General features: G+C 44.1%; 1 protein-coding gene across 3 annotated transcripts; it reads right to left on the bottom strand.

Moving 5' to 3' along the window:
- Window positions 1-137: 137 nt before the first annotated feature.
- LARS1 (leucyl-tRNA synthetase 1) lies at window positions 138-25,641 on the bottom strand. 3 transcript variants are annotated; one of them, XM_041718999.2, is made up of 32 exons: window positions 25,505-25,641; window positions 24,463-24,581; window positions 22,949-23,036; window positions 22,276-22,356; window positions 21,705-21,845; window positions 21,307-21,468; window positions 20,540-20,652; window positions 20,085-20,148; window positions 19,487-19,554; window positions 18,901-19,126; window positions 17,729-17,816; window positions 17,562-17,638; window positions 17,000-17,053; window positions 16,200-16,340; window positions 15,426-15,503; window positions 14,474-14,559; window positions 14,318-14,383; window positions 14,142-14,224; window positions 13,391-13,529; window positions 10,510-10,722; window positions 9,604-9,661; window positions 8,838-8,901; window positions 8,060-8,243; window positions 7,753-7,843; window positions 6,795-6,935; window positions 6,128-6,268; window positions 5,935-6,045; window positions 4,986-5,096; window positions 2,878-2,982; window positions 1,682-1,777; window positions 1,165-1,297; window positions 138-514 (listed from the first exon to the last, which is right to left on the bottom strand). In XM_041718999.2, the coding sequence occupies exons 1-32, from the start codon at window positions 25,508-25,510 to the stop codon at window positions 309-311; spliced, it is 3,534 nt and encodes a 1,177-aa protein (XP_041574933.2). In that variant the 5' UTR covers window positions 25,511-25,641; the 3' UTR covers window positions 138-308. The 3 variants fall into 3 exon arrangements, with proteins under 3 accessions (XP_041574933.2, XP_072791526.1, XP_032606791.3); XM_072935425.1 differs by lacking the exon at window positions 25,505-25,641 and adding an exon at window positions 25,288-25,465; XM_032750900.3 differs by lacking the exon at window positions 25,505-25,641 and adding an exon at window positions 25,042-25,257.
- Window positions 25,642-25,678: the final 37 nt, after the last annotated feature.

The following is a 25,678-nucleotide window of genomic DNA, read 5'->3' on the forward strand; positions in this document are numbered from 1 at the left end:
GCTGAGGAGCAGCACAGCTCCCTGGAGGAAGGAGTGGAATTCTAAGCATGGCCTTCAAACTTATTCCTGAAGACCCTGCCCACAGCTGGACAGAAAGGGGCTCCAGGGTAACTCTCCTTTCAAGAGAAGCCAAAACATCAGAGGAAAATGCTTTTATTAAATCCCTGTTTAAAAGAGCAGGGATACTCACAAGTGAACTCAGGTTGGTTTGGGTGGGCTTTTTTTTTTTACAGAACAAATTCTCCCCTTTGTTTAATACAGATGCTTCCAAGTCCCTCCATGAACCTTCTCACCAGCTACAGGCCAGTTCAATGAACCAGGTAAACAATTGTGTCCCCAATGTCCCTTGTCAGGCCATTCTCAGTGACACAGACGTGCCTCTGGGCCAGGTCAATGTGGAAGATGGCTTGTTCCAGGATTGGAGTTTTCCCTGCTTCCTCTTTGCCAAGGACTGGAACACGGCGGGGCCCAAGCACGGGATCGTCAAACCTCATCAGCTTCACTTTAGAGAGATCTGCACAGAGAGAGCAGCTGGTCAGGGTCAGGCCATGGCAGCTGTACACAGGCCACAGCACCCACAGGGTTAACCACGGCAATGCTGAGCCCTTGGAACTTCACACCTGCTCCAAGCAAATACGTTCTCAAGGGAATAACTGTCGTGTTAAGGTTTGCACCAATAGAACAATGTCCTTCAGGGGTTACACAGTGAGCTACCCACAGAAATGGGGATAAACCACACAGAAACACCAGCTCCCAATACCACATTCCAAGTACTGAATTTGCTTTATCTGGCTCAGGACAGGTCTGAGTAACTTATTCCTCATTTTCTGAGGAATGAACTGCAGCGACTGGAAGGAAGGTGAGAGTTGATTTCAATACAATTCCCTATCAAAAGGCAGACTAATAAGACTGCTAAGCAGACCGAGCAGCCTGGGACCTTCAGCTAAGCCTTCCTGCAAGTGCAGCCTTCCATCCCTGTGCCCAACAGCACACTGACACCTCCTGGGAAGACAGGGAGGGAGTCCCTGTTTCATCTCACATTCCCAAACCTCCAGCCCGGGAGCTGGCACACATCCCGCACACACAGGCGTGTCCCACGTCCTGTCACACCCGTGTGCACCCCCTCAGCAGCTGGCACAGCTGTAGCCCTGTGCTGGTGGCTACCTTTGATCCCCCTGTCCATCTTCATCAGGCGCCGGATGATGGTCTCCCTGTTGTCCCCTTGCCTGATGTCCATTTTTGTGGAGAAGTGGCCGTTGGAGGGCTGAGGGTTCACCAGATACACGGACACGCCAGGCTGTGAGAAACAACACAGACCTTAAAGGAGAACCCGTGCATGTGAGCCCTCAGGAGAAACAAGAAACTAAACCAAATAAACATCTGCTGTTAATGAATCCTCCAGAGGGATAAAATCCCTTTAGAACCTGCCTGGCCATGCTGGATGCCACCACTGCCCCAGCCCTAAAATGCAGCCCGAAGTGTAATAAGGGCTTAAAACATATTTTGGGAAATCAATGACATTTTTACTTTCAGAGTTAGAAATACTCATACATGGTAAACATTCACGTCTGATCAAAGTTTTTAAATGGTGTATTTAAAAAAACCCAGACAAAAGTAAAGTTTCAAGTTAAGTTTCTTAATTAAGTTTTCAGACTTTCAATATCTGAATTTCTGATATTACCTCCGTTCTGAATATAGAGAACGGTTTTCCAGGACAGCAGTCTTCTTTGATTTTATCTTCTGCTTCAGAAGCAAACTTTACCTCAATGTGATCCAGCTGTAAAAGAAAAAATGGGGAAGGAGGGAATAAGCAGGGTTTTAATGGCTTTAGAGGGAACAGCAGAGGTTACAGCCCCATCAAACAGCTGTTCAGGTAGGAAAGGGGAGAGCAAACCTGCACCGCCATAAAGCAACAGAAGTACAACTGAACCCACAAAATCTTGTTTGGAAGGTACCTCTGAGGGTCATCTACTCCCTGTGTGAGGTGCCCAAGACCCCACAGTCCATCTCCAAGGACAGTGACCCCCAGAGACCCCCCAGCCCCTCTGGCTGCTCCCAGCAGAGTATCCCTGTTCTGAGGAACACTGCTCCCTCCCCCATCTCAGGGGGTTTGAAGATTTACAGATAGTTTAAGTTGCTGCTCGCTCTCAGCTTTGCTGTGACATGGGACAAGCCCAATAAAGTCACACTTGTTTCATATGGTACAGGTTACATCCAGCTCTGCAATATATACAGTTTCTAATTCTTAAAAAACAGTTGCTTTTGATTTTGACTTTTGGTGTTGGGGTTGTTTGGTTTTGTTTGTTTGGGGTTTTTTAACACCACGTGCCTGAGCTGTCCCCTCATTACCATGTTCCTGTTACACTAAATTCTGCTCATCATATGGAGCAGCACAGCTGCTACCAGACTGGATGCCTTTTACTCAGCCCAGTGTGAAAAGCCCTGCCCAGAGCCTGCTCCTTGCAGAGGGAAGACAGCCTGGTGTGCCAACATGCCAGTGAAGGTGCCCAAGGACTGACTGGTCTGCTTGAAGCAGCTCCTTCTCATTTCTTAGCTGGAAATGTGAGATGCAGATTGGCTCAGAGAAAAACGCATCCTCAAACTGCCAGTGGACGTCACTGTATCCAGTACTGCAGTGAAAACCAGCCCTGGGTTCTGGGACCACATTTGCAGTGCTCACCTACCCCTGCCCCTCATGCCAACACTGAACAGATCCATATGAATCTATCTGACAAATGGAGACAAAGCTGATAAAAAGCTGCTGCTTGAACGTTGCACACCCAGAAGTTAACGTAAAGAGGCTTAGAGCCTTAGGGAAAGCTGCTGCTCCAGCTCTCCCAATAAATGCCAAGTAGTAGATGCCAAATCTGTACCAACCTCCAGGGAATTTGTCAAATAGACAATGTTCTCCATGAGCACTGCACGCTCATCAAACTCCAGTTCAAGATCAAGAACACGAGAACCATTTTTCTCCAAGTTTTCCTGTGGGGGGGAGGGAAAAAGTATTAAAACCCTCTAAAGGCTGCAAGTAAAATGATGCTTAAAAATGGCAAACTATCCACATTAGTCATGAAAAGAATAGGCTTGTAAATCCAAGAGCTCTCTGCTGGCACAACATTAACACTGGAGCAATAATTTTCTTGTAACAGGGCTTCTTCTTCTACAGGGAGCTGGTGACACTGATGGGAGGAGTAAGAGCAATTAGAACACATTTTTAATATAGAATTGAAAAGGTGTTTGACATTCACAGTTATTTAAATCCCTACTTAATGTGCAGGTTGAGAATTCACAAAATCAGTCAGCATTTCAGTGGTATTTCACAGCAGGAAACTCAGGCTTATGACCCAGTTTAAAATAAAGGACAAGCCCACAACACCTGGACGTGCTCACAGCGAGTTCTCTGCAGGGAAATAACAACCACTTTGTACGTTAACATAAAAGTAACTTAATTAGTCCAGAAAGCCAGCAGCAACAGTCGCAAGAGACACAGTATTAAAGGCAGGATAAAAACCACATTATTTTATTTTTTTTTAACTAAAACAGAACTTCCTCTTTGGAGTTTAATCTGTCCCTGCCTGGCTCTCACATGCTGAGCCAGCTGTCTCCTTTGAAGCTCTGCTTTGTCAGCCTCAGCATGGCTGTGGTTTCCTGGTTTCCTCATCAGTTTAATGTGAAAGATTCCCTTTTAACATGGAACTGCTTCCCTTTGTAAATCAAAGAGGTGCTCCTACATTTCAGCCCTCCTCTGATGAGTAGGAAGCACAAGCAGAGATGCCTCTTGTACCCTAGAATTGATGAATAATTGCTTTCAGAGAAAGACACTGCTCAGAGGAGTCTGAGCTCAGGTGTTTCCACGTCTCTGTGGGAAATAGGCTGCTGCTCTTTGGAAGCAAAAAGATGGATTAGAGGTAAGCCTCAGCTCCTTCCCCACATGCCCCAGGATCACTCACTGCTGGCAGACTAAAGACACCAAAACACAGCAATGTTTCAGCCCTAACTCTTAGTACTGAGAGCTTTTCTGACCTTTCCCAGCTGGATCAGTGGATCTAACACATCCCTACTGTTCTTACAAACTTATACAGGAAGCTCCAGAATTGCTCTGGGCTCTCTGCTCCTCTGAAGGCTTCCAAGTTACCATGAAAATGAACAATCAGAACTACCCCACAGAGACAGCAAAGAACAGCTCCACTCAGAAAACATGACAAAGCTTACAAATAGAAGTAATTATTACATGAATTTCAAAAATCAAGCTAAAGGTTAAAGAGAAAATGTAATTTTTTTTTTATAGTCAAGATTTTTTACATTACTAATCCCTCTCAATTTCTACAGATCATGAAAGTCATTAAAATAGTTTTAAATCATACATTCTAACCCCTACCCCCATTAAAAAAAAAATAATTCTTTGCTTTTTGGATCTCTCTAGTTGTTTTATTGAACTTTCATCTGCAACAGCAAGCACAAGAAAGTTTCTTTAAGAAATGGAAGCCAAGATCTTTGTAGGCTTGCATGACTGAGGAAAAATAATGGACTACCAGCATATTAAGTGATAATCATAAGAATTACACACAAAATTTGTAATTCCCTCCAAGGCTCAGAACGGTCTATTGTTTCCCCCCTTACACATACTGAATCAATCAACTCTTGCCCTTATTCATAGCTTCCAGTTTTTATGTCTCCAAAGCAACACTTGACTCATTTCAGCATGAAAAACTGGAGAAGTCACATAGGATACATTTCAAATACAGAAGGATCCAGGTATGTGTGAAGTACAGATTATATCACCCACAAAACACAGAAAGCACCAAGCCTCAACCAGATCCAGAGCTCACCTGGGCTAATTCACATTTTTATTATGTAGTTCTTCTAGAGATGTAAAATATGCTTATAAACAAACCCTTGAAGATGCCAAATAAGCAAAGGGCAAGGGGGAGACACCGCATTCACAAAAGCCTTTCCTGTACCAGAACTGTCCCTCTGACACTTACCTTAACCATGGCAACAAAAGGCATCACCTTCTTCATATACTTCTTCAGCTCTGGCAAGGTGTTCAGCTCACTGGCAATTACTTTATTATCTGGCAGCTGACCTCCACTGACCTAAAACAGGGATGAACAAGCATAAAAGATAACAGCTATCATGAAAAACTTGCCTTTCAATGTCATATACCTTTCCTGCTTTCCCATAAATACTAGCAAGGTTTGTCAGCATCATTGATTCCATAGATAGTTTTCTCATCCTTCTGAACCCAAACAGCATTTAACACTAATACAGGAAAAAAGCCTATACAATGCCCAAAGGCAAATAGCCCAAAGAACATTTTCCACATGAGGAATGTTGGTTTATCTCACTGCCACAAGCTGGAATAGTCAGGACTCCCGAATTTATCAGCTACAACCCTGGTGTGTTCAAGCTGAGGATGGCTCACCAAGATCCCAAAAGCCACTCTCAGCAGTTTTCCCATGTCAGAAGCATTGATCCTTCTGCTCTCTTAATATATTTCTTCTTATGACTGACTTACTCCATTTCAGCCCTTTCTTGTGACACTGCTGAGTGGCATACACTTAAGGACTAGAACAAAGCTCCTAAGCCCACCCGCAGAGTAAGGCAGCAGTAGTCTGTCAGTCAACCATGTTTCCTCAAAAACATACTTGCAAAGAATATTTAAAAGCTAACCACTTACAATTGGAAGAAACAACAGAACAGAGGCATGTTTTTTACTCAGATTGTCAAAACCAATGAAATGCACCTGTCAAATCAACGACAGCCCTTGGGACATTTTCATTAAGCATCAACACTTGCTGGACAGTTGCAAAAGCATAAAGAAAATGAATCTAACTGAAATAATTTGGTAACAAGGTAGAGCTTATAAACTGTCTACAGATGAGCCCCCAAAGAGCTGGCAAGCAGCTGGAGGGCAGAGGAGGGGACGAGCACCTGGAAGTGCTTGCGCAGGACGGACAGGGTGGTGTGCTGCCAGGGTGGGTAGCTCTTTGCCACGTAGATGGTACAGTGAGAAGGCTTCTGGGAAGGCTCTTTTGTACTTTTCTGAGGAAATAAAAAAAGATCAGGAAGGAGTCCCCAGGCAATAGAGAACCACCCCACGTGCACACAAACAGAGCAGCCTCACCTTTCCCTTCACAGGTGCCATGTAGCTCTTGAGGCGGAGGCGGAGGTCATGAGCTGCTTCCATCAGGTACTGAGAGGAGCGGATCAACACCTCATCCACGGGCCCGGCTGCTGGCCATGAGGCCCTCATGATGGAGTCAGCCTTTGGGCAGAGCACGACAGGAATGCACTGAGTGAACACACCTCAGCTGGTTTGCAACCATTACAGCTTGATTGGAAAAGGGAGTTTAGCCACTTTGGACCTCAGTGAGCACCTACCCATAACAGGTAGGGGACACAGACAAGAAGCATGCAAGTGTGTTCAGGACTATACACATAATCACAACTACCATATGCCTATGGAATGCCATCTATAAGCAGAGGGCTTAAAAACCATCAAAACTAAGCTTCACACAGAAGTGTAAGACTATTGCATTGTTGCACTAAATGTTGGATCACCTCTCTGTAAGCAGACAATGACAGTGACTGGCATTAATGCTGCACATATCATCATGGCAACAGGCCAGCTCCCTACAGCCACTGTCCCAGGGACAATGAGCCAGTATGACTCCTTGGATTCTGACACATCTTATCTACTTGTACACGAGTATCTGTAAGCCTGACATGGGTGTCACTGAAATCCATAAAAGCTCAGATCTGAATCAGTGGCAGAACTGGAAGGTCAGTACCTTTCCCAGCAGAGACCAGATGTGCTCACACAGGTGGGGGCAGATGGGAGCCAGCAGCAGAGTCTGCACCTCGATGAACTGGAACACCAGCTCCCTGTGCATGCCCTCGATGGCCAGCTCCCGGTACTTGTCTTTCGCTGCCTGGAACAACAACACAGCATCAGCCCTCTGCTGCCAGGGAGAAACACCCGAGTCACACACACACACCTGTGGGCTCCAAAACGCTTTCAGAATGCGAGCAGCTTCTCAAAATCCATTACTGAGTTTTGAGAACTGTATTTTCCTGAAGCACCCACATACGAATCTGCCAGCTGGCCATTGGATTTTTGCATTTATGTGGTACTTTAAAAAACTGTTTATTGGCACAAACATAAAAGACAAAAACATCCACAGCTGTGTATCAGGTGCTGTCATCCCAAATAACTTATATACAGATACTAGTAAGAACTAAGAAAAAGGCAATGAATATGATCTATCATTACACATAACTCAGCCTACTTAACCCCGCTCCTGAGTATCTCAAAGCAGCCACATGAACGAACATGTGTAATTCATTAAATGGACTAGCATGGCTCTGCAGACACTCTGGAGGCATGGTTTATGGAGGATATCAAAAAGCACTATGCTTCCAAACAATTTTGTTGATGCATTATCCGGATTTCTTATGAAGAGTCTTTTAACGTGAAAGATATAAAGAAAGGCAACACTTTTTAATAGTGTCTTTTTTAAAGCACCTTCTTCTTCATATTAGATATCAGCACTATTCGCAGAATTGCATTTGTTTTCCTCTGGACCTTTGTAAAGCTCTATGATTCCACATTTATTCCCTTGAAGTACTCTCATTTCTTGACACAATTCTGATTCCAATTCAGCTGTATGATTAAGGATCAGAGACAGAAGGATCAAAAGAAATCCACAAAGTAACAAATACCAGGTGTCACTTCCTTACACCTCCTACCTGGAACTCAAAGAAACCAGTTTTCAGAGCTTCCTTAAACATCATCTTCTCATAATTTTGGTCTGTCTTCATTATGCCTGCATTCATCTCACTGGGGAGGAAAGTGAAGTGACAGCATCAATACCACATAGTCTGCCCCACATAAGGGCAACACTGTAAAACTATCACCAATGCAGCCAAACCCCATAATCTATTCTGGAATGAGTTTTTTATGGAATTCATTAATCTTTAGGAAAAAATAGCTACAGGATTCCTCCTTGCAAGGAAAAAACAGGTCCAAACTGTATTATTAACCTTCGTACCACACCTGGCAAAGACTCTGTCATTGAAGGTGCTGGCTGGGCCACTCCTCAGGCTGTCTCTGTTTGCAATCATCTCCTTCACCCACTCCACCCACGTGTAGAGACGAAGAATACCGGCATCTGCCATGGCTTCCACAAAGTTGGCATCTTCAACAGTGTCTCCAGCATCAGCCAAGGCCAAGCGCATGCCTGAAGGAAAGGGGATCAGCTGACAGGGCTGGGTGCCACGAGCTGGCTGACAGCCATGGAGTGCCGTGCCTCCTGCACCTGGGACAGCCCACCTCAGCTGGAGTAAAATGCACAGCCAGGTCACAGACTGCCTGGCCAGCCAGGGATGCCTCAAAGGAGGCACTTCCCCTGGAGAGGAACGCTGCCCTCCCTGGGAGGGGACCAGACAGACACCAGAACCAGGAGACCAGCACGGTCCCTGCCCACAGCACAGGAGCATGGCAGGAGTATGGCGCACATGGGCACACAGGGCACAGATATGTACCCACCCATGCACACCAGCAGCGTGTCCTGTGCTCTGATCCCTTCAATGAAAGCAGAGAGATCAAGCAGGCTGCTCCTGGAGAGCTCAGCCCCAGCAGCAGCTCCTGGCTGAACCAGGTGTGCTAACACACATCCCAGTCTTCCAAGTGGAGTTCACCTTTTCAACAAGAACAGGTGGTAAGTGCAGAATTATTGCCATTCGGTACTCCAATAAACTCCTTTGAGAGCAAAACACTCACTTTAGTCGTTTTGGCATAATTGACAATCAGATGCAGGTCAGAACACACTCACCATCTGCAGAAAACTTGTCAACAGCTTGAGTGAGGGTGAGGAAGTTGCCTGTCGATTTAGACATCTGAAAGATAAGAGTGTTTGTTTTCTCACACATCCCCTGTGTTGGTGGATAAGCAAGACAGACCCAGCAAGGATTTGGGCAAACAATTTTCTCATGAATCACAGCAAAAAGCACTTTGGTAAATCTGAATGACGTCTCACAGCAAAAGCAGACTGAACTCTGCATGCACTCAGCAACAAAATATAATCCCAGAAATTCCCGAAATTAAACTTGAATACTACTTTAAAACTGGCAGCTTCAGATCACCATGTATTGATTTTTCAAGAACTCCACTAGGGCTTGTTTTGGAGTTTTTTGATTCATATCAGACAGTCTCCCATGCCTAATTCCTGGGCTCAGGCACTTTAAATTCAATTCAGTGTCAGAACTTGCACATATTAGTAAGCTATTGGCACAAACGTTTTCCTCTCACGGCACCTACTCCAATGCTCTAAAAAGATAAACTTTAGTTAAATAAATAAATATGCTATATTACCCTAAAACTTAACAGAAATGCACTGAACTCTTCACTAAATTGGCGAGACTTAAGAGAAAGTGCTACACAGAATCACAGGCAAGGCAGGTCTTTAGCATCCGCCAGTTTTTCATTCATTAATAAAGAAATGTCACTATTTCTCCTGCTTACATCCCAAGTTTCCAGTCTGCCTAGCAAATACCTATTTTGACAACACAAAAGCCACATCACACAAAACCTCGCCGTACCTTTTCGGAATTGAGGAGCAGATGTCCATTGGCTCTCACAGCTACTGGCCATTTTTCCCTGTTCAAAGGCAAGATAAAAATCTTTTGGCCAAGTAAATACATTTTCTCTTTTTTAAAAAAGGAACAAACATTTTATGTTCCAGTTTGAGATGAACACCTTGAGTGGAATCTTAAAAAAATAAAAAACCTAAGGGTTGTCTTAAATATATTAAGGAGTGTCTCTGAAGATGAAAAGAACTACAGTATAAAGGCCAAGGATTATCACTGCTGGAACGCAAGGTAGGGAGCAGTGCACCTGCAATTAGAGTTCATTTATGTCACCTTTCTCTGTTCAGATATTTTTAAATTAAAGGTCAGTGATTGGCACTGCCCAAGAGCACACAATAGTGCTGGGTCCACATTTCTACCCATGAAGGAAAGAGATATTAAATTATCCACAATCATCTTTGCTATACATCAAAAACACACTTTTCCTATATACACTTTTGTATAACCCCTAAACCAAAATTCAAGGGCATGTAAACAGTATTTTCACCATAAAAGCATGCAATGGGCAAAGATTTTCAACCAGTTCTGCACAGCCCATGGGAGTATATATGGCTCTTTTAACCATCCTTGAGAAGGAATTAAGGAGACTTAATAATAAAGTCAAATAAATTCCAATGCAGGAATACAACTCAACACTGGGAAATCCATAGGAGGAGATAATGCAGAAAAGCCATGGGAAATAATGGTAGAAAAACCTTTCCATTCCAACAACTTCTATTATAGACACCTGTATCAAAGCTGCAACATGAAAGAATACATTTTCAACACAATTCTAAATGTTGTACAGTCCAAAGGCCATTAGCAAATGTAACAGAACTGCAAACTCTCCAGCTTTACCTGCATCACATCCCAACTCACCTTTGCTCTGACCACATGGCCACATGATTATAGAGGTAGTACGACAGGTGATTTGGAACAAGATCTTTGCCAGAAACTCTGAGATCCACAGGATACCAAAATTCAAACTCCTCCTTCAGCTTATCCAACTTTTCTTTTGGAATGTCAGTTTTAGGGAATGGAGCCGTCTTGAAGAAGATGTAATCCCAAACCTCTTTGCTCATTTGATGTGCCCTGCACAGAATCAGTCCCACATTGCAGTCAGTAAAAGCTCCTCACATTCTACAGCACTTTCTGTAAGAAAGCTTAAACCATTCTCACAGCACAGTCCATGTGATCAGCAAACACAGACAGAGTGCCCAGGGCCTTTTCCTGAGTTCAGGTGAGTGAATCCAATGTCAGAAACAAAATTCAGAACTGCTCAAGCCATGCCCTGCTTAAACTGCCCTTGAAGATTTCCAATTAAACATAAAGACTCCCATAAAGAAAATGTGACTAATAATTAAAGCATAATCTTGAATATCCTGGAAACCTGATCATTTCTTTCCAAATGTCACCACCCAAGACTCAGCACCACCTGTGACCTTAGGTGAACACTGAGGGCTCTCACTGGTATGCCTCATGGAGCCATTCCCTCTGGCTCCCCAGAAGTCAAAGAGCAGGACAGGAGAGAACTGCTGCACAGTTCAAGGTTGCCTCCTACATGGAAAATATTTGTGATCTTTTTCCACTTCAAATGGAATGAAAATTTTAAATTAACATTTACTGCGAGACACATCTTGCCAATTACCAGAGGCAAGATCAACAATTTTGAAAGAAAATACTGATGAGATGCAACTGATACCCACAGCCCCATGGCCACTGGGCTGCATTGACAAATATCCTCCTTGTTTCTACAGAGATTCTAATTCCTGGCTTGTCGGAATCTGTGGGTATTGGTGATTCCGAGATTGTAGAAAGTCTGTGTCTTTCAGCCCCGTTGCCAAAGAAGAAGCCATAATTCGTCTGTGCTGGTTTCAAGGTTGTTTATTCTGTTTATCTCTAACATGTTCTGCTGCCCTGCCGCAGCTCTGTCCTGCAGGGCAGCGTGCGGGGCTCTGCCCTCAGTGGGATGGTACAAACATTATATACCAGAAATTACGTGCACTATAATGTGCCAATATCTATCATCTACGTTGAACAGTGTGTCCCTAGCCTAAACCAATAGAAAAATGCCAACATCACCAAGAACATGGAGGTAAGGAAGAAGAAGGAGGAAGAACAGGATCAGGTCCACTTTCCTCCATCTTAGAACTCCTGACCCCCCTGTACAAAGTAAAACCCCCCTGTACAGGTGTTAAAACCCCCCTGTACAATACTAAAAAATTTTACCCTCTAATTTGTGACTACTTTTACTATACCATCTAACCCTCTGTGACTGCTTGTTCCACCTTTAAAGTTGGTAATTCATTCCATGGTTCAAACTCAAAATCACAGCTGTTCTCAGCTGCTTGCCAGGGTCTAAAATGCTTCTGACCAAGGCCTGGAACCTCTAAAAATGTCTGAGGGACATTTTGAGTTCCGACACTGGCTCTCAGAGCTTCAGTAGAGTGCACCACATACTGCATGCATTCCAAATTAATACTTTCAAGCCAAAGTTTGCTACGTGTCAGCACCTGCTAAGGGGCTTTGACCTGTGCTATGCAGAGAGGAAAAGCATTCTGGACCCCAAATACTTCCAGTACACATTAAAAGAAGACCTCAGATGGTGGTCTGTACTACCAGTCCAGAATAAAATAAATCCTACAGGCACAGGTTTGCTGGTTTGGTTCTGGCAGTTCTCGTTCTATGCTTTAAATTCCTGTGCTGTGACTGGGCTTGTGTTTGGTGCCAAATTCATTGTAACTGAAAGTACTGAAAGGATGGGCCATAAATCCCCTTTTTCTTCACACAAGTATCGTAAAAAGCATTTTCCAAGGCTGCTAGATGTTATCTACTTGCATGGGAGAGTACTCTAATTGTACATGCTTAATTACATAAAATCTGTAATTCAGGGCCCAGGATGCTCACTTCAAAGCTTGTTTCTTGACACAACTAGCTCTCTGTAATTAGAGAGGTTTGAGCCCAAATGACAGCCTTTCCCAGTCTCAAGAGGTATTTCTGTCTGTAAGAACCAGAATGTTTATTTTGGAAATGGTTTTCAGATTAGTTATAACATATAGTAAGAAAAGTTTCCATTCCAATATGCAAACTATTCCAGAAATTAGTCCATAAACCACACAGAATTAGAGCAGATGATTCAAGGCACAATCTGAAGTGTTTTTTCAACTCCAGACTGAGTTGCACTATCCCATCTCTCCGACTCCTATCACCACACTTCAAAAGCCACTCCAACCAAGAGGTGACATGCCTCCTCCCCCTTGCTCTGAGGACTTCCACAGACAAGTTGTGGATAAAAGATGGTTCTGAGCTTCCAGGAGAGTGACAGTGACAAAAAACAAGAATTAAATCCTACTCCCTCTGTACACTGGAGCCTAAAATTCATTGTGGCACACAGCAGTCTCAGCAAGCAGACACCTGAGCAGCCACTGAAACCAATCACCCAACAACCTGCCAAGGCCCATTTCAAGGCAAGTCAAACAAGTATTGAAAAAGGTGATTTACTCTCCACAGTTCTTTCAGAGGTGCTTTCAGAAAAGCATTTTCCCACTCTGTCTCTCACTGCCTGTCACACTCCTCTCTTTCCTTACTGCCCCTCTGCAAACCAGTTCTAGCTCAGTTCATGGCAGGTTAAGTTTAATAAAAGACACTTTTTACACACAAAAGCAAAGACTTGGCCTCCTTGGCAAATCTTTCAACAGAGCAATTCAAGAGATAAGAACACCTAATTAAGCAAGAGAAGTCAATGGTTCACTCTCCTTACCTGATGCCCAGAGGCGATTCTCCTTGGCCCCTCAGGTCCCCCCCCTGCAGCAGGTGAGCCACAGTGTAATAGGCCATGTAGATGGTGGAGTCAGAGAGAGACTCAATCAGCCACTGCTCATCCCAAGGCAAGCGGGTCCCTGCAGGGGAAGGCTGTGTCAGGCACCCAGCACCACCCCAGCCCACAGGCACACAGGAGCAGCTGCTGACTTTCAGTGGAACACACAAACATACATATATGCATTAGTACTCATGCTTATGCTTTTAAAAAACATTTGGTTGAAAAATTAAAATATGCATTTGAAAATTTTACTCAAGAGCAAACACTTGTTGATTTTCAACCTATTTCCTGACACAGCTCAGCTCAAGAACATCTGCTGTGGGTTACAGTGCACATCTAGCAGCTGTCCCATGTCAGGCTACACAAGATGAAGGCTAATCAGAATTCGAGGAGAAAACTCAAGAAATGGCATAAGCTCCCTCTTCTGAGGTCCCCTTCAAATCAATAGCCCAGGCAGAAAGCTACTAAGATGCTGCACAGACTACCTATAGTAGTGCAAGTACTACCAGCCCCATGCATTTCCAACAAAGCACACCTTCTCTGGGATGCAGGGCCGTGACACAAGTTGGACAAGGTTGTTCCCACACTTCCCTGTACCACTGGGGATGTTGTATAGCACTTAAGCCTTCCAAATGAAACGAGGAGTACCATCCTTATGAAGAACCAACTTAGGAAGGAATGTTTTACCTACCTAAACCATACGTCCTAGAGCACGCATGCTCTTGTAGCCAACCTAAGGTCGCTTCAAAATTTCTCCTAGTCTCTTCACAGAACCTGTAAGAAAGAAGCTCTTACTGCCTTCAGCCCTCTCAGACCCCACCAAGAGCAGCAAAGTCACTCTCCTTCACAGCCATGTTCATAACTCACGTCTCCAGATGTTGCAAGCACTCTGACGTCTGTTTCTTCCAGCTCACTTCACCATAATCTAAATACCTACAGTCAGGAGAGGTTTATTGTAATAAAGCAATCCAGAAGTAGTGTACAATTGCAGCAACTTTATAACTGCAGCTTTGTTTCACTCACCACTGGTCACAAAGGGCCACCACACACTCATCAGCAGATCTCGATATAACTTGTTTCTCAGGCTCCATATAAATCATAGCTTCACCCTAAGAGTTGGAAGGACAATGAAAGCTGAGATTTAAGTACTTAGCAAAGTACTGAAAATCCTGACAACTTACTAAAAAGCATCCCGCTCCATTCTAGTTTGGTTTATAGCATTTACTGCATAGCTCTCAGCACTGCCCAAGCTCTCTGCTTCAGTATTCCCTCGGGTAAAATGAGGCAAGACTTAACTCTGTGCTTGTCTAAGGTACCAGCTCACAGAACTTTGTACAGAATGCATGAGGAAAAGGAGGACATAAGCACAAAATATTCCCCACTGACTGTGCCCCCTGATTGAAACAGCTCCTAAGAAACTCTGAGGGACAGAGGGAGCGGGGAAAACAAAGGAAAATGGGATGCTGAGCTTCAAATCTACTTGCACACATCATCCGTGCTGAAGCATTATAATCTGGACATAACAATGCACAACAAGCAGGGAATGATGGCCTGAAGCCTCTCTCACTCCCAGTCCTCAACAGGGAGTCCCATTAGAGGGAAACCACAATCACTGTTTGTTTACTGCTCTCTGAAACAGGAGCCCAGCAAGGGGGCATTTGCACATCACACATCTCCTTCACTGGCTTGAAAGAGGCTTGAAAGTGCAGGTCCTACACTTCTAGTATCCCCCCAGCTACACTAAAGAGTAAAGTGGACCACCAGAACATGTCCTAGGGAGGGTGACAGAATGAGACAGGGAACAAGAGAACTCTAATGAAGCTGCTCAGCCCATGAACACCAGTCCCTCTCTCTGCAGTGACCCAAAGCACCCTGAGGGCTGCAGAACCACACCAGGGGTTTCTCTGGCCACTCAGCCCTGGGAAAAGGGCAAAGCAGACAATTCAGAAGCAGCTGTGTGCACACTGTCACATACCTTATCCAACATCAGCTTCTGAATGCGTTTCTTGACATCTTGAACTTTTTGTCCTTTGAATTCATCCACCAACATCACCTATAAAGATAGGTCACAGGAGATAATTTTTTTCAAACTTTAGCAAGAAATAGGTGCCATAGGTGCTCAAATCAATGTAAGGAAGTAGCAAGTATTGCAATCATTGACATGCAAAAAATAAGAGTTGTTTTTTTTTTCATTATGTGCAGTCATCTTTACCCAAAACCAGTTTGTACACATGTCAGCATCCACACAGATGACAGATTGCAGAGTCAGAAATAAAAACTATTGCTAGCTTACAAAAGAACAGCTGAGAAATACACATGGTGAGCTACTGAGGTAAAGAAAGGAGAAAAAAAGTAAAAAACTGAAAAAAACACAAAAACCAAAACAACAACAACAAAAAAAAACCTGCAAACAATAACACCTTCTCATTTCATATCAGTTTCCCTATCTATACTAGAAACAAAATGGATCAGCTCCCCAGAAGGTGATCACTTGTTCAGAAACTAGGTTATAATGCTCAGAACACAGGAATGTGAGACTGGAAACTTTCTCCAATTCTACATCACTCCTTCAACTGCAGAACCTTACTGCAGGAAGAGTCTAAATTAAAAGTCCTTTGGGATTTTTTTGGGAAAAAATGACACTGTCCCTCTTTCTTGAGATTTTTTTTTTTTTTATTCTTTACCTGCCTTTTTTTTCTCCTAGTTAAACTCACCAAGAAACCACTTACCAAAATCTTGTATTACTTACCCCCTCATAGAATCCTTTCAGGTACACTCTCTCCTTGGCCTCTGCAAGCTTCTCTCTGTCATTCTGGCTCTGGATTTTGAGCTCGTCACAGACAAATGGAGCACACAGGCTGCCATAGCCTGGGATTTCAATGATGGGCACCTGAGAATTAACAGAGGGCTGTCAAACACCTCCTGCACCCTACTGCTCACTCCACACCATCCAACACAAGTTACACAGGGCTTACAACAGATTGCTGCAATTCCACTCATTGCCCAGAAGTTCTGGCAGCCCCAAGGGGGGCTCTTGAACTGCCCAGGTGTGTCCCCTGCCAGGACACCACACGGAGCTGGCATGTGGAACCAAGGTTCTGCAGATACTGGGGTGGCTTTACCTGTAACCTGTATTTTCTAATGAAAACTGCCTCAGCCTCGAGGCTGTGCTAACAGCAAGGGACTTCACCTTTCTGCACTGAACAGATACCCTCCTAATCAGGCCATGAGGGCACTAAGTTTCAATCAATCAACAGGTTATCAGGATAATGATGCATTGCATTTCCCAAAACAATAACTCCCATAAAAAACTGCTACTTTCCTTTCTCTCTGAAGTATAGAACAGAACAATAAATCTTGGTTGCAACCCTTAACAGACCAAATCTTGTAATTACAGGAAAATATGAAAACGTTATGTTTTTCAGCTCTTTCAGCTGAGAAGAACTTTAAATAGAAACTCTGGAAGAGGTGGCACAGCTCCTGGTTCATTTGTCAACAGTGAGCATAACATCCTATGTGCTGCAGATGGACATATGTGGGTGCACTCACCGGCTCAAATGGCAGGACCATTTCATCTCTGATGCCATACTTCACCCTCAAAGCCTTGAAAGTTGGAAGAAAAAAAAGCAATATATAGAAGTCATCTAGATGCTTTTATCCATTCATAGTGGTTTTTTGTACATATAGTCTTATTACAAATCAGACAAAACCACTTCCCTGCTTTCTCATCATTTCTGACACCTGTGCTCAATCCTCATCTCATTTCCAGGTGATTCTTTGCCATAATTGTCTACATTTTTTAAAAGGAGTAAAATTGATATTGCTCTACCCTAAAATGAGTAGGCAAAAACACTGGTGCTCTTCTCTACTTTAACGTGCACTACAAGTTACATGATTCTCATCCAAAACTCAGATATGAAGCCTGAAAAAAGAAAAAAACATCTGTCCTAGCCCAATTGGTTTAAACTTCATTTATTTTTAAGTGCTTTGATTTCAAGTTAGAGATGGCCAAATGCCAATTCAAGCAAGTTTCATTTTACCCACTGGATATTCACTTTTGACCCTCTTCACTAGAGGAAGGAAACAGAAACAATTCAGTTGACAAACTGACCTGCTTCTTTTTCAAGTCTCTCAGGGCTGCAAAGTCATCTGGAGAGTCAGAGGGAACACTTGTCACCACTCCAGTTCCTTGGCAAAGGAAAAGATAAACAAATGAAAGGATTAGTCCCCACACACTGAATGCCAGTGTCCATCCAAAGGGCTCTGCTGCAGAATTACCTTTATCCTCCTTGATGGTGAGCATGGGCAGGGCGTATATGACCTTGTAGTTGGTGAGGGGTGCTGAAAGCGCAGCACCAAGAATTTCCTGAGGACAAAGGAACAGCACTACAGTAAATCAGGGGCTTTCAGCCTAGTAGAGTAAGCTCTCCTGGCTGATATTCTTCAAATTTTCTGTAAATTTTCCTGACACATTAAAAACAAATTAAATACATTTTATATACAGATGGACAAGGAGGAAGTACATACAAAAATGAGCGGTACTATATGAGACAGGATATAGGCTATATATTGGTATAAAAGTCAAATACCAAATACCAAGAAACTTAAACTACAAGTATGTAGAATTGGGAAAGCACAGGAAGCAGGAGGACAGTTTGCTTACAAGTATCTGAAGCACAACAGCATTGAGGCTTAGGAAGCCAGTGTCAAAAGTGACATTAAACAAGGAAAGCATATTGTCAAGATATTCACACACTGACAGGAGGCAGTCAAGATGTAGTAGCTGTCTTCTACCTCTCTAATTTGCTTGAATTCACATCATGTCTACTAACAAAGAAAAAGAAACACTATTTTCTACTTTATTGTTCAAAGGAAGATCAAGAAAGATGGTGACAAGTTGTAATGAATGGAGATCGAGGGATGCAAACAGCTGAAGGCGCTTTGTATCATGATGAACACCACTGATAACACTTGCACAAGGCACACAAGTTAAGGACAGCAAACCCCAAAACCACTGACATTCACTACCCAGTTAAGAAAGCTTCATTCACACAGATTTCCAGTACTGGAAATGTCAGTACCAACAAAAGTCTTTTCCACCTAACCCTTTCTAGCTGTTAGTTTCCCCCTTCCCTTTCCATTTACTCTTCCCAGCAAGCAGAAAAGCGTTACTTAACACTAGCCTTTCACCACATCACATAGTTTGGATGTGAGGGACTAGGAATGCATCTGTCCCCAGCTAAGTGCACCAGGTTATTCTCCCAGCAGCAGCTCTGGCTTGACTGCCAAGGAAGCTGCCTGCTGCTTGCACTGTTTGTCACTAAAGATTTCCATCACTCCAAAATTTCTGCAATACCTCTTGTATTTTCTTTCCAACTACAATTCCACCGTCACCTTTCCAAGCCCCAGAGGAGCAGCTGAGCCTGCCCAGCACGCTGCAGGACGCCCACCTCTCCCATCAGCTCCTTGACCACAGGCAGGACCCCGTTGTCCCGGGTGAAGCCCTGGTAGGACATGTTCCGGGCCGCGCGCTGGCTGCAGATGAAGATGTCCCCGCCGCCCGTCTCGAAGCCAATGTACTTCATGTCCGGGCGCAGCCAGCAGTTGGTCTGGCCAAACATGGTCTCTGGCCTGAGCGTGGCAGCCACCAGGAAGATGTTTTTTCCTCTCAAGCCACTGGGGGGGAAAGGTATTAGATAAGCTATCAAAATAAAATCATTACAGCTCATACAGAACAGGCTTTTAAACTAACATCAGCTTCCAAGCAACACTTCCTAAGAGACAGGAGTGGGTAATTAATTTGTTGTCGCCCTTCCATTCCATTTTCTTTCCTTTTTTTTTTTTTTTTTTAATTCCATCTTGAGGTCCACGCTGACATAGCAAATAGAGCAGGTCAAAATTCTGACCAGGTCTCTGAAGTGGTGGAAATAACCAGGTGAAATTAAATTCTGCATTAGGCAAAACAGACTGTATAATTCAATGGTCAGTTCTGACCAGGAAACAGAGTCCATCTGCCACTAAAAAGTGAAGACCTACCTCAATTTTGCAGGATAAGGATCCAACACCTTCATTTTTATCAGCGTGTATTCTTGAGGTCCAACACCCTACAATTCCCACAAACAATGCAACAATCAATAAATAAAACTCATTTGAACAGGAAAGAAAATAAATTCTATTCTGTAAGAACCTAATCCAAACACTATTTAAGGTACTGATGCTTTTCTCAGAGTAAATCCTATTTCCATTAGTATGAAAGGCTGTTCACTAAAATGCTGACTGCAGAGAGGTTATACTGTGCTCCTACAGCAAAAACTTACCAGGCACGGACACTTTCTCAGCAACATCTAAGTTAACAGTTTGTTTGTTTCATTTCAACAGATAACTATACAATGGAGTGATGCTGCTGGCAGAGATTGCCAAACAATCACATAAAGCAGCTAGAATGGAAAATACTATTCATAGTTCCCAACAAATCTGCTCAAGAGAGGAGCTCATTCAATTTTCACATGCACTGACAGCTGAGAGCCAGTGACTCTGCACAGCCAAACTATATTTTGCTCTAAGATACAACTTACTTTCCATTTAGTACTTAAGATCATAAGCAATGCATGAAAATGTCAAGTTAAAATATTACCTCTCCTGTTTGCCTGTCATGATCCATGCAAGGCTGTCCATCTTTAGGAGAATAAATTGTATATCTAGAAAAAGATTTTCATTTAGCAGTGAGTAAAATAGTGTATAGAGCAAGAAGAAAAAAAATACAGCTCTCTGGGAAAAAAAATCCTCTTAATGGCATTTTCAAATTTTGTGTGGATCTGTTTCCATCAATGCCAATGTTCAGTTTTCACAAGAGCTTTCAGAATTGACCCTTTTTTGCTTAGAGTTGGTACGCATGGGAAAACAACCTGGAAGACAGATCTCACATGTTTTGCTGGCACACTTCACTGTGTCAGGCAGAGCACCAGCAAGGAAAGATCTGGGTTTCATGTGAGTTAAAAGCATGCTCTAGTGACGTGTCACAGGGTTCTGTCTCTGGTACAGCTGAGCTTATCCACACTCCCAAAAACTCAGAGCTGAGTGACAGCTTACCGTTTGCCAAACTTAATCTTATTTCTTTCCTTGAGTGTAAGGAACTGCCATCGCACAAAGGAATCGTAATAGGGATTTACATTTGTTGTAATGAAGGAACGCCTCCAGTCCACCTGCAAATGGGCAAGAGGCTCCAGTAAGAAAGCACAATCCAGAAATCAAAGAAATCTCATAATACCATAACTATTATTTTAAAAATAAAAAGAGCTTTCTCTCCAAAAAGACAATGCAAGTACATATCCCATAAAGGGTGTAAGCTTAAATACACATCTGTTCCTGGTTCTCAGAGCAGAGATGTCAAAGACTCAAGATCCCTCCACTGACTGAGAAATTTAGAGGTTTTGTAGTAGTGTTAACCAACCATTCAAGCTGAAATTTAGTACTGCCTTTTTTCATCATCTTTCTCTTCATTTTCAAAAATCTGCTGTCAGCAGGACAAGTACTTTTAGGAAGAAGAATGATGCGATGTCAAATAGAACTACTGACTACCAACAAGTTACCTCACTCACATGGGAACCATAGGTCATAATGTCTTTATTGGACTAATTTCCAGCTGTGACCACTGTACAGGGTACAAGCTCTGTATAAGAAAGCACTTCATTATCACCCAAGACCATTAAAATGTGAAATTACTAATTCCATGAATATCAGAAATGGAGTTATGCTGTATTACACAGAAAATCTCAAGGAGAAGTAGCCCATTCACCAATATAGTAACAATACAGGTATGGCTGCTGCAAAACTGAGGTTTGGATCACCAGAGTCACCTTCAGTCCCATGCTCTTCAAATCCTGGACAGCAAGGGGAGGGAAATAATCCAGCCAGTGCTCAGCTTCAGAAAAACTGACCACTTCTTCATCAGACAGACCCAAAGACTTCATGATTCCCCATTGGTATTTGGAAGAGCCAGTCTTAGCAGCAGCCTTGCTCTGAAAGAACAATTGGGATTAGGAAGAAGCCCACAGTCTTGTCACAAGAGCATTTGCCTCTGTTAATGCTATGGTTTCTGATTCCAGACACACAAGTTAAAACTCTTAAATATTCTCACATCCTCCCTCTAACAGTGAGAGTAATTGATTAGTTTCCATTCTACACCCTGTATATGCAGAGGTGTAGAATATAGGGTGTATTCTCTCAGTCCAGGAAGGCTTGGTTAAAACTTTACCTTTTTGCCTTTTGCTTTGTCTTTGATGATAATTTCTTCCTCTTTTTTACCAGAACTTTCTTCCTCTTCCTCCTCCTCATCAGGAAATTCCGGTGGGCATCCATACAACTCCATTTCTCTTTTCAGCTTATCTGCACAAGCCTGAACAGAGATATTGTGAGTGTGTCAGCCAGGGCACTGGTTGCAATCACAGCCAAGGGGTAGGTTTTACTGATAACATTTTGCATTCCACACTTTAAACCTTTTTTGGACCTTGCATTAAGATCTAGGAGATCCTGCCACTTCCAGAACACCTTCCAGGGCAGGAAGCTGTTTACTGTAAGAATTTTCTTGCAAAGGAAAACAAACAAGAAGTAAAATTCTGTTTTCCAGCTCTCTGTCTTTTAAAGTGATGTTATAGGTCAAGTATAACACATGTTTATTACAAATTCAGATTCCAAATCACATTATCTTGGTGAATTTTTAAATAAACTAAGGTGATGTTGGGGATGGACAGTAAGCAAGGCTCCAAGCAGCTTCAGGGATAAAAACCCCATGAGAAACAACCCCCCAGCAACTGCAAAAGTCTCACCTTAATGGGCATCCCCGTGCAGTGCAGCCCAAAGGGAAACAGGCAGCTCTTCCCCTTCAGCCTCTGGTACCCGACTGCGAACTAGACAGGGAAAATGTCTAGCTGAGATGGGAACAGCCCCGGGCTGAGCCAGCACCCGCTCAAATGCAGCTCTGACTGCTCCAACGCAGCCCCTGGCAGCTGGCAGAGCTGGGGGCAGCTCTGCAGGGAGGTGGAACCCAGTTTGTTTCTAGCCTGCCCCCACGGCGGCACAGGCACGGGCGTGCCAGGCTTCCAGGCTGGCTCCACCAGAGACCTACGGGTGCACAGGGGCTGCTCTGCAATCCCAGCACCCAAAACCTGCTCCCACACAGGGCACAGCAACCACAAACAAAAGGGACAGGTCCCTTGTGAAGGCTGAGCCATTTAGCAGCATCTCCTAAAAATCTCATTTCAAAGAACAAACAGGAAACACCTTCAGCCCCATCTCGTCAAATTAAAAATTACATTAATGAGATTTCCCTTCAGCTAGCAATATTCCTACTGAAAATGTGGGAAAAGAGGAAAGTTTAATAAGTCATCATTAAAGCTTTGAAGGAATTGACAAGGCATCCTATTAGTTCAAAACTGAACTACAAAATCAGAATTTGTTCTAGAATGGTATTTAAAGGTATGAGCAAAGGAGAATTTTTACCTCACATTTAGATAAGGAAAACGTGTGTCCCAGGTGCAGGCGGCCATTCATGTAGGGGTAAGGAAAGGTAACAAAGTACTTCCCTTTGCTGAGGGGAAAGTCAAAGAATTAAAACACATAATTAGCTTTGTAAATGACCATCAGAAAACACACGAGCAAAACAGGTAACTGGGATGATCAGCTATTATCAGCCCACAGTGATGTTAAAATATTTTCCTTGCCAGTAACATGAGTATTGATTTCAAAGAGCTGATACACTAACAGGCTTTATCATCCTAAAAAATAAACACAAAAGAAAAAAACCCACAGAGAACTGACATCACACAAAAACATTGAAATAGATATAACATGTTCCCAAAGGTAACAAATTCTAATCCTGCTTCTGAGAATTAATTACAGCAAAGGCTTAAAGTAATTTATTTAATCTCCCACCGTGTGAGTTCAGATTTTAAGGACACACTGCAAGCAACCACGCCTTTCACAGGGATATATTGTTGCAGGGTGTTTCAAAGATGTATTATGTTGTTGGAACCTGAGCTCTCAAAGCAACTAAGAAAATATTTACATTTAGGATGCTGAATTTCTACCTTTACCTTTGTACTCTACTTCATGCCTTGTATCTTCCCTTCACACACTCCCTTGATCCATTAACATGAAGGAATAAAGGCCAAGTCATTTGTTTGCCTGCAAAATCTACAATTTAAGAACCTGCCACCTGTTACACCACTTCAGTTATTATCTTGGTTTAGCCTGCCTTTCCCACACACCACGTATTAACCTCATACTGCCAAGGCCACTGCTTTCCCAAAGACCTTCCACAGGACTAATCTGCTCCCCCAGACAGCCCTCCACACCTGTGGAGAGCATGGATCCCAGCAATTCCACAGCAACTGTACTTCCAAGCACACTCTGCATTCCCAGAAGACAAACAAGTCTCAGTGTTTACTCTGGGGCAGAAATAAAAGAGTCATGTGGCCTTCCCCAGCAGTGCAGAGCACTCTGTGCACCTGTGAAAGGCTCTTCCTCCCCGCTGGGGCAGCAGCCAGAGGTGGCCAAGGTGACCACCCACAGTCCCCACAGCCTCCCCGGGACCGAGCCTTCCTCCCTTTCCACACCAGCACCAGGGGCTGCTCCACAGCAGGAGCCCAGCACTGCTGCGCTCTGCGAGGCACAGCAGGACACACCTCCCCTCCAAGTGAAACCTCCCGGGGTGAGGGCTCAGGCACCCCACTGCAGAACCTCCTCCACGCCAAAGAGCACAAGTCACACAGAGAACCTGGTTTAAGCCCACAGAGGGTACTGACACTGCCAGGAATGAAAAAACTTCTCTCATACTGCTGGAACTCAGCCACACACGTACTCAGCTGCTTTGTGTCATCAGCTACATCAACGTGTGAGCAAGCCTCTCCAGATGAGCCATGAGTACCGCTCATTAGATAGGGGCCACTTTTTCCCTCCACCAGATTTTGAATGAAAAGACACTTCAAGCAGTGAAAAATCAAGTACAACAATACATTCTCTGGTCTCTCCTGTCTTCAGCATTGATCTCAAACACTCGATCGTGCTCCCACTTCTGCTGGACCTCTCTTTCAATCTTCTTCAAGAAATCCACTTTCGCTGTTCCTTTACGCTCCTGTTCAGGAGAGGAAGGAAGAGAAGTCTGGCTGAGCAGGGTAAGAAATGTCAGAGCTGTAACCTATCACAGAGCAGCCCTGATCTCCCTGGGTAAGGGCAAGCACTGCCCCATGTCCCAGCAGAGCAGCAGAGGCGGCTCTGCGGGGCTGTGTCCAGAGATCCAGCCTGAAACCGGACCCCAGGTCTGCAAGGAGAGCCTCAACAGGCATTTTCCACAGCAAAGGACTCTGCAGCAGCCAGGATACACACACACTCTGGCCATCTGGCCAAGAAAGAACAAACTCAGAGATGTCTGAACTGGGGAGGCAGAAGAGGATATAAATCATAAGTGGAAACTCCCATAGAAGTCTGGTTTTATTCCAGATTCTGCATAAACCCATGTGATGCCTCCCCTTTTGACGTACATAAAGTGGGCACAGCACTCCCTATGCCAGGAAAAGCACAGGTAACAAGTGTACCTGTAGTTCACTTTCGCCAGGTGAAGCATTCCAAGCGATTTTAATTAAATCCGTGTTCAGCAGCCCTTCCCCTTATTCTTTTATCACATAACATATGGCAAGTATTAAAGGATCTTATTCTTCCACCATAGAACACATAGGAATTGTTAAAGGACACACGCATTACGGACACACGCATTCTGCTCTCATAAAAGTTGATAATTTAGTTTTTTCCCATCAAAACCAAGACACTCCTAAGAGCTTTACAGCAAGGGGCCGCAGCCCCCGGGCAAAGGCCCCGCGCACGCCGCTGTGGGACTCTGTTCCCGGAGACCGCGGCGGCGAAGAGTGACCCGAGGGGCCGGTGAGGAGCCCGGGGAACAGCGGGAGCCCCCGGGACACAGCAGAACAGCGGGAGCCCCCGGGACACAGCAGGGGAACAGCGGGAGCCCCGGGCCGAAGCCCCGGCCCCGCTCCCACTCACCGCCATATTGCCGCGCCTGACGGCTCCGCACGGGCCGTGCCAACAGCGGCGGCGGCGGGGGAGCCCGGCCCGTACCAAGCCGGCGGGCGGGGGACACCGGGCCCTTTGTAGCGCGAAGGGAGGGCAGAGAAGGAGGGCAGAGAAGGAGGACGTCAGGGCAAGTGGCGGAACGAT

The sequence above is a fragment of the Taeniopygia guttata genome, chromosome 13, assembly GCF_048771995.1.
Source record: "Taeniopygia guttata chromosome 13, bTaeGut7.mat, whole genome shotgun sequence".
In the NCBI taxonomy this organism is placed as follows: domain Eukaryota; kingdom Metazoa; phylum Chordata; class Aves; order Passeriformes; family Estrildidae; genus Taeniopygia; species Taeniopygia guttata.

What these genes read in the sequence shown, in the direction of transcription:
- LARS1 (XM_041718999.2), bottom strand. An exon ending in TGCTTGCAACATCTGGAGAC is followed by an intron (nt 14,225 to 14,317) that starts GTGAGTTATGAA and finishes TCTTTCTTACAG; the next exon opens with GTTCTGTGAAGAGACTAGGA. An exon ending in GATGGACAGGGGGATCAAAG is followed by an intron (nt 515 to 1,164) that starts GTAGCCACCAGC and finishes CTCTCTGTGCAG; the next exon opens with ATCTCTCTAAAGTGAAGCTG.